This window comes from Mobula hypostoma, chromosome 7, assembly GCF_963921235.1.
Source record: "Mobula hypostoma chromosome 7, sMobHyp1.1, whole genome shotgun sequence".
Classification (NCBI taxonomy): Eukaryota; Metazoa; Chordata; class Chondrichthyes; order Myliobatiformes; family Myliobatidae; genus Mobula; species Mobula hypostoma.
In genome coordinates, this window is record NC_086103.1 from 58,569,727 (window position 1) to 58,583,697 (window position 13,971).

Below are 13,971 nucleotides of genomic sequence, written 5' to 3' on the forward strand. Positions count from 1 at the left end.
CAGTATAACAATGGATTAGCACCATTTCATTAGCAACTTTAAAGCAAAAGGATAGTCTGCACCAATTGTATGGATGGCATGACATTGTAGAGGTTAACATGATGCTTTATAGTGCCAACATTCATCAAACAGGGTTCAATTTGTATGTTCTCCCCATGACCACGTAGGTTTTCTCTGGGTGCTCCAGTTTCCTCCCACATCAAAGATTCACGATTAGGTCAGTGAGTCATGAGCATAGTATGTTGGTGCTAGAAGTGCTGTGACACTTTATTGGGATGTCCCTAGAACAACTCAAAGATCATCGACGCAACTGATGCATTCCACTCTATGCTTCGATATTTCCACACTGTAATAGCTTTTCCTATTCTTCTGAAGGCTCCATATTAAGTACACAAACTTAATCAAATTAAAAGCATTTCCGTGCAATGGAGGACTATAGTTAAATTAATCATACACATCCATTTCCAATCAACATAAAAGAATGAATCAGAGATTTGAGTGAGTGAAGCAGACATATTTGACTACCTGATTGATTTAACAAATGAACACTGTATGCAAGGTTTTTCAGTAAGCTGCATACATACAATTTTCTATATTACATGTCAAGTGGCTATAGTTACTAACCTTTCATGTTGCTTTTGGATTTTTCAGTTTGCTTGCCTGTGGGTGTTTGAGCCTGTTGCCCTTGGCCACTAGAAGAAGCTGCTTGTTGTGCTGCTTTTTGCTTCAACATTGTCCAGTCAAATGTATAGTCATACTGATGATTTAAGGTTCTAAATAAAGAATAAAAATTGCATGTTACGTCCTAAGAGACAAAATTTAAAATGTTATTTAAGTCATTTCCATACTTTGGGTGTTGATTACTAGATTCTGAAACATTGGTTTTTTTTTTGAAGTTAGTTCAACTCATTAATACATAAATGACCTCTGCCTCACCCATCTCTGCCCAGAAATGAACTAATACCTCTGCCGCTCTTCTACAAGCGCCAAATGTCATAACGATACAGCACTGAAACAGATGCTTCCACCTAACAAGTCTGTGCCAAACAACAACAAATTCTGCATTAATTCCAATTTACCCTCAGCAGTTCCGTAACGTGGCACATAATTGCACATATTACCATTTCTGATCTGACCTCTACATCCATACAATTGTACAGTATGAATGTTTGGCTGGGAGCTGAATTGAGACGTTATACATCTCAAGCTTAGATTCAGCAGGATTTCAAATAGGTGAAGTCCCTTAAAAGTATTCAGAATACTGATGAATAAACTTGAGATTTTTGGAGCGGTGAAACTAGTTCTTCAAAGGGCAAGAGATGGAAAGTGACCACAAGTGAGCTTACAGGATCAACTACTGAGGGAAAAGGCCAATTTGGAAGTGAAAAAGAACCAGGATAAATCATTTGTGGATAGCAGGAAGGGTTACCAAGTATCAGGATCAGCTGATACCAACAGAATAAAACAATGTTCAGAAACAGACATAATTGGATGGAAGACAAAGATAGGACCAAAAAGAATGAGTCATGTGCAAACACAACCCGAAAAAAAAATCACCTAAATGTCAGGTGATAGTGGCCACATGGGATTATGATGCAGTACTGATATTAAACATGGCTCAAAGGAAGTTTGGGAATTATACTCCTATTTATAGTTTTGAGGCAAGAACCCCACTGAAATATATAAAATTCTTTCAAATCTTGACAGAATAAATGCAAAACTGATCTCTCCTTTGGACAAGATGCCTCCTATCAAAAGTCAGGAATCAGCTATTCAGGAGATACTGAGCCTTTCAAATCTTGCAGCTACAAGACCTATGGAGTATGCATGGCTGAGTATATTCATTGCAAAGATTTATATTTTTAAGATATCAAGGGAATCTCGGAATATAACATTAGTGTAGAAAGTAGCACCAAGGTTAAAGATCAAGCACAATCTTTCTGAAAGTTGGAAAAAGCCCATGTTAATTTCTAAAATAAAGCACAAGAATTTTTCAGGTCAAGAATCAAATCTTACTGATTAGACATCTCAGAAAACAAATTATAGTTTCATAAGTCACCTGAAGAGAATGCGGAATAACTGTCGGAGATACATGTAATCTGGTGCTTCTTCAAAACGTAATCCACGACAGTAGTTCAGATACATTGCAAACTCAGCAGGGAATCCCTAATTAGGGAGAAAAGTCAAATGCATTTCTTTACTTAACATGAAACTCAGAATATACCCCTGAAAAATACTTTTAGTAAATGCTATTCATTAGTTTATTTTTGCTAGCCATCTGCTCTATAGTTATTGCATTACAAAGTCACCAGGAAGACATGAGTCAAAATATTTGCAAAATTGCACAATCACCCACCTCCATCAAATTTTCTAAAGGTTAAGTTGCTCTGATTAATGCACCAAATTAGATATGAGGCAGCTGCATGTAGTTAATATTTCAATGAATTAAACCAAATGTGAATAAAATATAATGAAAACATACCTTACACAAAACCTCAACTGGCGTGGACATCTTCTTCTCACTAATCTTTTCGTATTTCTGTTTCTTCGTGGCTGCCTGTTAAACAAGCATTTCATGACGGTTCAGCATGTGCATATATTGCAGAAGTTTATAAATTTTCAATAGAGAAATTAATGTGTACTTGAACGTTCTGTTTATTTTAGCACATTATTTAACTCCGTGATGCTAGTTTATCTTGGATATTAGGGGAGATTGCACAACGAAATGGAACAAGGAGCACATTCGAATATAACCCAAGTTCATAAAGTAAGGGAATTTTCAAGGGCTGAGCAGCCATAAATTAGAAAACATTGGAGATGCATATTACTGCCACTTCTATTAAGCAAATAACAGAGGGTACAAGGAAATAAGTAAGACAAGGTATAGGAATGTTTTGGATTGTGATTGCCAGAAAGACATATTTTGTCCACACGATTTAAAATTTTACACCCTTTCCCATATATAATGTTTATATATACATAGCTGTGGAAAATATGATCAAGTTTAAGGTAAATATCAGTGCAACATATGGAATTTCAAAAAACTATTCTTCAAATGATACATACTTAATTTTAATGGTCAAGTACTATTTAAGTAAATATATACAAGTCTATGCTGGAGGCTTCTGTTTACTTCTGCCAAGATATAGCACGATACTTTTGATATTCAAATACAAAGCACTCCAGCAGCATATTGTCTGGCAATGCATGAAAAAAAATTGCACCACAATAGCTTGGAAATGATGTGTGAAGCTACAATTTATCTTGAGATGTAAAAACTATACAGCAGGGAACAAGAATGTGAACTTAGTGAACCAATTTGACCCCTATATGGTCAACACTGCATCCCATGATGCTCAACATCTCAATACTTCTATATTGCTTCCTAAATAAGTACTCATGAGTTGCATTTTAATTTGCAACTTTGAGAAGCACATTTTTGTTTCACAAACTCAGAAGCACTTCTGCTGCTATAGGCAAAACACTATCTAAGTTATACTCACAAAAAAATTCTCTCATTCCCATCTACAGACTGAAAAGTTGATTACAAAATTTAACCCAAATGAGCAGATACTTAATTCAACTGATGCAATGTTAAGGCAGACTATGTTGCTACTGTATCACTACAAAAGGCCCCACTCAATTTACCTTCAGTCCTTGCCAAGGAAGGCTTGTCCTGTTGAAGTACATCAGTACATAGCCTAGTGATTCCATATCATCACGACGACTTGCAGGGAGGAAAAAAAATAGCAAAATCAAATATCTTACAAATATATAAAAAACTTTATTGCAGCAAAGGTCGAAATAAATTGCATCAACGTTTATAAAGCCTTTAACAATTACCATTTGTAGACACACCTCTTTTCGTGCCATCACATTTTTTTGTTTAAAGAGTAAAGATGCACATGTTAAACTGCACTTAGGAACCTCCATTTTCTGGAGACAATTTCTCAAAGAATTTTTAAATATACCTCGATTCTTTGAGCACATTCAAACACTGGAAAAGAAATTATGGAATAATAAAAACTACAAATTTAACCCATAATAATCTCTACCGTTATCACTATCTCAGCACATAGGCATTGAGGAAACATGTTTGTCATATTGTTTCCTCAATGCCTACCCATTCCACAGTTCTACTGTAACCCTTAAAATTAGAAAAAATTACGAACATCATTCAATCTATATTACCATCCCGTTTGGTATGGCTGCTCTTGCTTTCTTATCTCAGCACTGCTAAATGAGTGCACTTTGTTTGGTCTATGTCATAAATTTGAGCCAGGCTTCCGTACACAATGTTATATAGAGACTATATAGACCTTTGGATTACTTATGCTGTTAATGCTACCATTTCTCACTCTTCAACTACTGGCTAATGTTTTTGATTATTCACCTTTTAAAATAGCTTCTTGGGCTTGGTTTACTTTCTTTCAAGCCCAAATCTCTATTTCACTCAAGCTAATGAAATGTTTAAATGTGGCTTTACATTAAGTTTAACATGCAGAAACTGTACCTAGAGGTCAGGGTAAAGAGCAATTTACCGATGTAATTATTTCAAACTGAAGAAAATAAGGCAGCATTTGACGGAAAAATGCAACAACAACATGAGAAATTAGTTATTCAAATAAAGTTTTTCATTTTCAAGATCAGCTGTAAAAGCTGATAAGAAACATTGCAAATGAACATTAGATTTTAAGGTAATAAACAAACAGTTACCTCTGTTCGATACCTAGATGTGCATTGATGCTGGCATAACGGGCTGTCCCTGTAAGATTTTTGTCTTCTCTGTATGGTATATGTTGCCTTGTCCGATTGTCACGGTATTTTTTGGCCAAACCAAAGTCAATCAGAAACAGCTGTAATGTGAAGTACAAGATAAACACAGTATTAGTGCCGATGTTTGTAAAATCCCCAATCTATAAAGATTTAACCCTGTAAAACATCAAAAATCATCAGAAATACAGGCATACAAGCAGAAAATATTACAAAAAGACTTGGTGCTTAAAATTAATCTGATAAATTTTACACTTCACACAAACCACCACACACAACCTTTGATGGCTCTGCTCTTCTGCTACACAACTGCATCCCCAACCCAAACCACAGCCAGAAAGAGATGCAGCATGGAGACAGGCTGAATGAATCTGTGCTGACCATCAACCACCCACTTACACTCAACCCTGCAGTAATCCTGTCTTTTAAAAACTTCTCAGAACACGCACCCCCCCCACCCCGAGATTACCTACACAGTAGAGGTAATTTACAGCGGCCAATTAGCCAACCAACCCATGTGTCTCTGGGATGTGGGAGGAAACCAGAGCATCCAGAGAAAAATGTGTGAACTTCACACATACGGCAGGAAAGGTCAAGATTGAATCCATGTCTCTGCCGTTGTAAGGCAAAATACAAAGACTACTACTATAGAGGGCAGATAGAGGGATTTAGAGAAGGCTAGAAGTCAAGACTAGGGTTGGTGCTTCTGAAGCTGAAGCTATTTTAAGGTAAAAACAAGTTCTGGTACTCTGTAGTATACACATACCATTTTCAACGGTTCTTTCTTAAGTTCAAACACCGATATCTAATTAAAGTCCTCAAAGTAGCCATAATACTTATACATTAAGAGAAACATATATTCTAATAAACACCTCGAATTTAACTTTAATTTTGTATTGCATTCAAGATTATTGTAAACCTGGCAACACACATCAAAGTTGCTGGTGAACGCAGCAGGCCAAGCAGCATCTCTAGGAAGAGGTGCAGTCGACGTTTCAGGACGAAGGGTCTCGGCCTGAAACGTCGACTGCACCTCTTCCTACAGATGCTGCTTGGCCTGCTGCGTTCACCAGCAACTTTGATGTGTGTTGCTTGAATTTCCAGCATCTGCAGAATTCCTGTTGTTTTTGTTTTTATTGTAAACCTGAATCAGATTTCATAACAACACTCATACTTAAGATGGAAGAAATTGTGAACCCTTTGCAATTACCTGGTTTTCTGCATTAGTTACTCATAAACACAAACACATTCTACCTAAATTAATAGTACACAAACAAATGTACATTTCATGTCTTTATTGAACAGATTGTTTAATCACGGTCCAGCCTGGAAAAACTATGTGAACCCTTGTATTTAATAACTGGTAGAACCTCCTTTAGCAGCAATAACCTCTGCCAAACGTTTCCTGTAGCTACTACTGACCAGACTTGCACAATGCCAAGGAGGAACTTTAGACCATTCCTCAATATAAAACTCCTTGTTCATCAATATTTCTGGGATACCTTGCATGAACAGTGCTCTCAGGTCATGCCACAGCATTTCAATTGGGTTAAGGTTGGGACTATTCCAAAACACAACTTTATTCTTTTCAAACCATTCTGTTGTTGATTTACTCTTGTGTTCTGGATCATTGTCTTGTTGCATCATCCAGCTTATTTGAAGCTTCAGATGACAGACCACTACCTTGACATTCTCCTGTAAAAGGTCTTGATATAAATTTTGAATTTACTGCTCCCTTAATGATTGCAAGCTATCCAGGCCCTGAGCAGCAAAGCAGCCCCAAACCATGATGCTCCTTCCACCGTACTTCACAGCTGGGATGAGGTTTTGATGTTGGCGTGCAGTGCCCTTTCCCCTCCATACATAGCAGTGTGCATTTCTACCAAAAAGTTCAACTTTTGTATCATCTGTCCACAGAAAAATTGTCCTACGAGCATCATGGAACATCCAGACAGTCCTTTGCAAACTTAAGATGTGCAGCAAAATGTTTTTTTTTGGAGGGCAGTAGTTTCCTCTGTGTTGCCCACCCATAAACACCATTCTTGTTCAGTTTTTCTTATAGTAGACACACAAGAGACTATAGCAAGTTCTAGAGATTTCTGCAGGTCTTTTGCTGTTACCCTTGGGTTCTTTTTCAGCGTTGCACATTGTGCTCTTTGCAGGACACCCACTCCTAGGTAGAGTAGCAACAGTATTGAATTTCCTCGATTTGTAGGCAATTTCTATTGCTATGGACTGATGAACACTTGCGTCATTAGAAATGACTTTTAAGTCTTTTCCAGCTTCACGCATCTCTATAATTCTTCTTCAAAGGTCCTCTGAAAGCTGTTTCGATTGAGGCATGGTGCACACAAACAGATCTGTCTTGAGAAGAGCAGGCTCTGTCAGTAACCTGACTTTCTGTGCCTCTTTTTAAAAAAAAATATAAATAGGACAGGGCACCTCTACAACATCCCCCCCCCACCCCATTATACCATCAGGATTTAAAATTCATCTAAAATTCTGATGGTATAATGTAAAATCAGGAATTTCCGGATATTGTGTAAGCAAAATGTCCCTCATAGCTAGTTGACCAGGAAGATTAAGAAGCGTGGAATCCATGAATTGGCTTCCCACAGAGGACAGTGGGTAGTGGTAGAAGGGTGTTATTCTATTTGTAACTAATAGTGTTTGGAAGGATCAGAATTGCAACATCTACTATTTAAGGTTGGAAGGATTCAAAGTATATTTATTATCAAAGAACGTATAAATTATACAACCTTGAGATTTGTTTGCTTATAGGTAGCCATAAAGCAAGAAACCAAAAGATCCCAGTTTAAAGACCAATGTGCAAGAGAAAGGGGGTTAAAAAAAAACACAGATCATGCAAACAATTGAAACGAGCAACAGCATTCCGAACCAAACTGAGTCCTCAGATCCGAACCCTGAAGCAAGCCCAAAGCCTCAGTTATCAGTTTATCATATTAGTGGGCTCGGAGTACAGCAGCTGGGGCAGTCTTCATGGACTCAGTTTCATGGAGAGAGGAGTGATCACTGAAAGTGAACAAAATTGGTTCTCTCCTCTGATTCTTATCAGTCTATCTGGGCCAGCAGTTAAATTGACCAAACAATGGATCGTACCTCATAATGTACCCCAGGAATGTAGAGGGGTTGGCTACTAAGCTTGGAAACAAAAATCATTGCAGTTATGAGTGGAGAAATGGCAGATGGAGTTAACCTACGCAGGTGCAAGGTATTGCACTTGACAAAGTCAAACATAAAGGGAAAGTATATAGGTAATGGCAAGACCCTTAGCAGCAATGATTTAGAGATGCAACTTAGAGATGCAACTTAGGGTGCAACTTCATACATCCCTGAAATTGGCAATATAAACAGGTGGAGTGATAAAGGTGGCATATGGCATGCTGGTCTTCATGATAAGAGTACAAAGATCAGTATGTCATGTTCCAGTTGTATAAAACTTTGGTTAGGCAACACTTGAAGTATGGAAATATAGCATTCCTCCTGCACCCCCAACCCCCCCATGCTACTGTGGGAAGGATGAAGATTTGGAGAATGTTCAGAGGAGGCTTACCAGAATACTGCCTGGATTGGAAACTAGTAGGTATGGTTAGTTTTCTCTGGATCAGAGAATGAGAGGAAACATTGAAACATTGAAATGTAAAATATTGCTTCAAGGTTGCAGCAACAAAAAAAAATTACCTGTTTGACATGCTTGAAATACCTGTCCGTTCCTGTACCAAATACAGGAACTACTTATTTGGTTCAGATGTAAAGAATTCTTCCCCCAATGGAAAGGATATGATTACTGTACGGTCATAAAGCTACAAGAGGCAGAGATAGAGTAGAACCAGAATCTTTTTCCTTAGGATAGAAATGTTAAACACTGAATGGCACAGCTTTAAGAAGAGAGAAGGAAAATACAAGGGGATATGTGGGGCATTTTTGTGGTAGGTACATGCAACATCCTGCCAGGAGTGGCACTCGAGGTTTTCGATCTATTACATGAATATGAAGGGAATGGAGAGATATGTATCATGAAGACATTAGGTTAATTTGGTATCATCTTACATTACGGGTTGAAGGGTCCGTTCCTGTGCTATACTCGATACACTAAATAAATGTACAGCTACGTATCAGTACTCCCCCCCACCCTCCGCCAAATGATTTTCACCAATGGTTCAAAGCTTTAAAGTTCAGGCACAAAACAATGTTCTAGAGTTGTTTTATGTACATGCTTCCTGTTAATGGACTCAAAGCATGGAACACTAATCTACCATCAATGCATCTTTTCAGAAGCCACATATTCAGGCAATAGGCATCATCTATATTCTACTAAAACTCTCATGCTCTTGTCTGTCTGTGACCTCCAATTAGTGCAAGCGGTGCATTACAGCAGCACTTTTTTTGGCTAAATCGAATTAAAATGCGCTAACTTACAGAATGCAGGCAAAGTTCAGGGTTATATATTCGTATAAAATTGCTCATTTGCCAAAATAAACAGGTTCCCTTTTAACCCGAGACCCGATCTGCCATTATGGAAATCAGGACGCGACAGCCTGACGCATGTGCACAGCCAGCCTCAGCAGCAACACCTACCGGAGCAAAAGGGCAGGGCAGCTCTATTTCGAGGGGTCACATTCTGCTAATCACCATCAGCATGTACAGGATTGGGACAGATCTAACTGCCATCCATCAATAAGAGATAATTAAATCTTATTGTAATGACATACTTCGAGACACCCATAAAACCCTTTGCTGCAGTCAAAGGACAGCGGTGACTATATCACGTCCATTTAGGAGAGTGCCAACCACATCAAGAATAATCAGCATCCTTTGGTGTTACTGCTTCGTATCTTCTATCCAGCATTAGGGTAAAACAAATGATCAGCCTAATTATGCCACGTGGAAAGGGAAGGGGGACGTTATGGTCAAGAGATGACGCCAAACGTTGTCGGGAAGCAGCAAGGAGAGGGAGAGAACAAGAATCTGATGAGGCCAGGGCCGTACGACTCCAGGATCAAAGAGTCAGGACAAAAAAAGACAAGAGAAGAAGAGACAGAGGAGGAGAGGCATGCACGCCTCCAGGATCAGAGACAAACAACAAACAGCAGAAGAGATGAAGAGACAGGGGAATGAAAGGGCTGCATGTCTCCAGAATGACAACGAGAGGTACAAGGGTGGCAGAGCAACACTCACAACACGCTGGAGGAACTCAGCAGGTCAGGCAGCATCCGTAGAAATGATCAGTCAACGCTTTGGGCCAGAACCCTTCGTCAGGACTGAAAAGGGAGGAGGCAGAGGCCCTATAAAGGAGGTGGATGGGGGGGGGGGGGGGAAGAGAGTGGGAAGGAGAAGGCTGGTAGGTTCCAGGTGAAAAACCAGTAAGGGGAAAGATAAAGGGGTTGGGGAGGGCAAGTAGGGAGATGATAGGCAGGAAAGGTGAAGAAGGAATGGGGAAAGCACAATAGGTAGTAGGAGGAGGCAGAACCATGAGGGAGGTGATAGGCAGCTGGGGGAGGGGGCAGAGTGAAACAGGGATGGGGGTAAGGGAGCGGGAGGGAGTTACAGAAGTTGGAGAATTCAATGTTCATGCCCAGGGGCTGGAGACTACTCACGGTATATGAGGTGTTGCTCCTCCAACCTGAGTTTAGCGTCATCCTGGCAATAGAGGAGGCCATGTATGGACATATCTAAATGGGAGTGTGAAGTGGAGTTGCTGAAGTGGGTGGCAACTGGGAGATCCTGTCTGTTGTGGCGGACGGAATGGAGGTGCTCGACGAAGTGGTCCCCCAATCTGCGTCGGGTTTCACCGATGTAGAGGAGGCTGCACCAGGAGCACCGGATGCAATAGATCAGCGGTCCCCAAACACCGGGCCGCAAAGCATGTGCTACCAGACCGCAAGGAAACGATATGACTTGGCAATACGAGTCAGCTGCACCTTTCCTCATTCCCTGTCATGCCCACTGTTGAGCTTGAACACACGCGAGCTCATTATCTGCGCGTCATCCATGTCAGCGCGGGAAGGAGATCAACTCCTCCAGCTTGCAGATGACGGCAGGCTGAAAAGTATGTTTGACATAACATCTCTGCCGGCATTCTGGATCAAAGTCAAGGCTAAATATCCTGAGATAGCCAAGAAAGCACTGAAAACGTTGCTTCCATTGCCAACATATCTCTGCAATGAATGCAATGAGACCTAGCTTACGGACTAGACTGGACATAAGGAATCCCCTTCGAGTATCACTGTCTCCCGTCACCCTTCCATAGGACCGTGATGTTGCAGGTAAACAAGCCCAGGGCTCCCACTGATTCAGCGATATTGGTGCATTGCAATGATTTTATATGTTCATAAGGGGAAAATATGTGCTATGTGTTTAATATCCAATGTTACTTAAAATGTTATACTATTGACTTATATAACCATATAACAATTACAGCACAGAAACAGGCCATCTCTGCCCTTCTAGCCCGTGCTGAACGCTACTCTCACCTAGTCCCACCGACCTGAACTCAGCCCATAACCCTCCATTCCTTTCCTGTCTATATACCTATCCAGTTTTTCTTTAAATGATAATATCAAACCTGCCTCTACCACTTCTACTGCAAGTTCATTCAACACTTACTTCAAGCTCCCCTGTCCTCCCCTGATAATTGATTTATTGCTATATTCATGCCAGGAAAATATGCACTGTGTGTTTAATATTAAATTCGTTAGATAAACCCTTTTAGAAATGAAATTGAGTGTATTAGCCACTTATCCCCTATATTCCGGCCGTGATTAACACCACCCCCCCCCCGCCTGAACAGAATCTCCAAAAACGATTTGTAGAAAAAAAATCGGCACGTACACGCATGCGCACTGGTGCCCGCGTAAGGCTTCACGGTCATTGTAGTCTTTCTCGGGGAAAACCCAACGTATTTACTGCTACTCTTGTCCGTTGGCAACCCTCAACCCGCACCCCCCCCCCAACCCGGTCAGTCAGAATATTGTCAATATGAAACCGGTCCGCAGTGCAAAAAAGGTTGGGGACCCCTGCAATAGATGACTCCAACAGACTTGCAAGTGAAGTGTTGTCTCACCTGGAAGGACTGTTTGGGGCCCTGAATGGTGGCAAGAGAGGAGGTGTAGAGACAGGTGTAGCACCTACTCTTAAGGGATAAGTGCCGGGTGGGAGATCAGCAGGGAGGGACGTATGGACCAGGGAGTCGCGGACGGAACGATTACTGCGGAAAGTGGAGAGGGAAAGATGTGTTTAGCGGTGGGGTCCTGTTGAAGGTGGTGGAAGTTGCAGAGGATAATGTGCTGGATCTGGAGGCTGGTGGGGTGGTAGGTGAGGACAAGGGGAACTCTGTCCCTGTTGTGGTGACAGGAGGATGGGGTGAGGACCGAAGTGCGGGAAATGGAGGAGATGCGGGTGAGGGCATCATTGATGATGGCAGAAGGGAAACCATGATCCTTAAAGAAAGAGGACATTTGAGATGTCCTGGATGGCAAATGAGCCAGAAATGATGTCATCAAAAGTGTGCTTCGTTAAACGAGGAGGAGCTATATTTGCTTTGCTACTTGTCATTCTTCTTTAATAAACTGAGGTTACTACTTCAGTTTCCAAAGCAAAGCGATACCAATAGCATTCAGGAAAATTTAATGTTCATTCTGGTCACATCAGACGGCACTACCTTTCTCTCAAAGGGTGCCCCAACAGGTCACCCTGTTGTCTAGCTACTATCAAAATTTGCCATTAGCCATACAGCACTGCACTTCAATGCTTCAAGTATGCAGAATGAAACTTCAGCAAAGCAGACCCTTTGTTGAAGTGGAATGAAGATCACCTGTTACCATGCATGAAAAGTCCTCTCATTCCTTTTCCAAATATAGGAAGCATTCGTTTAGCTTCAGTTGTGAAATAGAATTCAGCCCCCACCCCCCTGGAGAGTGTATGAGTCTTGTATGGTCATTAATGCACAGCCTGGACTAGATCTGATATTAACCAATCATTGCTGCCTAATATTAAGCAGCATGAATTTTTGTTGAATCACATCTTTCTTTCTTTGACAGCAACGTTATCGAAGTGAGATTGCACTGTCGCACAAGACTGGATAATGCCTCAGCATTACGAAGCAGCATTAACAATAATTCCACACACCCAACACCACCTAAAGATTTAAGTTTGTATATTTAGTTTTAATCAAATTCCAGATGTTGTATAGGATAATATTAACAGCCATAAAATCTGAGCATATCAAGGACAAATTCCTAACTTCCACACTTGCATGACATCAGATTAAAGTTTTTCCAGTTGTCTTCTATATTTAACACTTACTTGTTTAAAATATGCTTAAGTTTCATTGATCTGAAAACATGCAAACTTGTTTCTGTCATCCTTTTGTATGCAGTTCAGTGATTAGACTAAACTGGAGCCAAAAAAATGCATTACATGTGCGTGTAAAGTGTACCTAGCAATGCCAGTCTGACAAGTTAACCAAGATATTTTAATCCATTTCACAAAGTTAACAACCCCATTGAACTATTATAAATGCTAGAATTTTTTTCTGATGAACGTCCAGATAATAATCAAGAGAATTATTTGTTCATCACATTATTGTATTTGGAATATAGTAATGAACAAATTAGATGCTACATTCCATGCACTAGCTGTGAATACCAGGAAAAGCCAAATGCAAGCAATTCTAGGTGGTGGATTATAGACTAATATCACAGATCTCTATTTTAGGCAATTTGACTGACCAGTCACACAAAAAAATTCCATGATAGCATCCAAAAACAAAAACCTGAATTGTTATTTCAGCCCCATCTATAAGACTACAATTTTGCATACATAAAGCACACACTGACATTAGCTTTATTTGAAAATAACATTCATATTTAAAGTAGCGTACCATACAAGCTTTCTGAATTATTAAATGAACATTGACAATTTACAACTTACTAATTCACAGTGGACAATGCACACAACTAATTTTAAATTTCTATGCTTTGATTTGAAACAAGAGGCATTTTACAATTGCAAATACTATGGTGGCACGTTTGCCTGGATTAGAGATTGATTTTGGGTTTCTTTTCCCAAGAGGACTAAAACTTTAAAACGGCAAGTTGATGCAAAGAAGCAGCTACATCTTTTTAGAAAAAGCATTCAAAGTCTCTTCAGATAGATATAGAAGAGTCTCTGGTTAAA

The 13,971-nt window shown here is 40.0% G+C and overlaps 1 protein-coding gene across 3 annotated transcripts in view; it reads right to left on the reverse strand.

Moving 5' to 3' along the window:
• csnk1a1 (casein kinase 1, alpha 1) overlaps nucleotides 1–13,971 on the reverse strand; it is a 51,950-nt gene that overhangs the window by 14,744 nt on the left and 23,235 nt on the right. For 2 of the 3 annotated variants that reach the window (XM_063053489.1, XM_063053491.1), the window contains 5 exons: nucleotides 4,717–4,856; nucleotides 3,649–3,727; nucleotides 2,483–2,557; nucleotides 2,060–2,166; nucleotides 625–773 (listed from right to left, as the gene is read on the reverse strand). In XM_063053489.1, the coding sequence (XP_062909559.1) occupies nucleotides 625–773; nucleotides 2,060–2,166; nucleotides 2,483–2,557; nucleotides 3,649–3,727; nucleotides 4,717–4,856 (550 nt within the window). Of the gene's footprint in view, nucleotides 1–619; nucleotides 774–2,059; nucleotides 2,167–2,482; nucleotides 2,558–3,648; nucleotides 3,728–4,716; nucleotides 4,857–13,971 lie in introns of those variants that run through there. The other variant, XM_063053490.1, reaches the window with a different exon arrangement.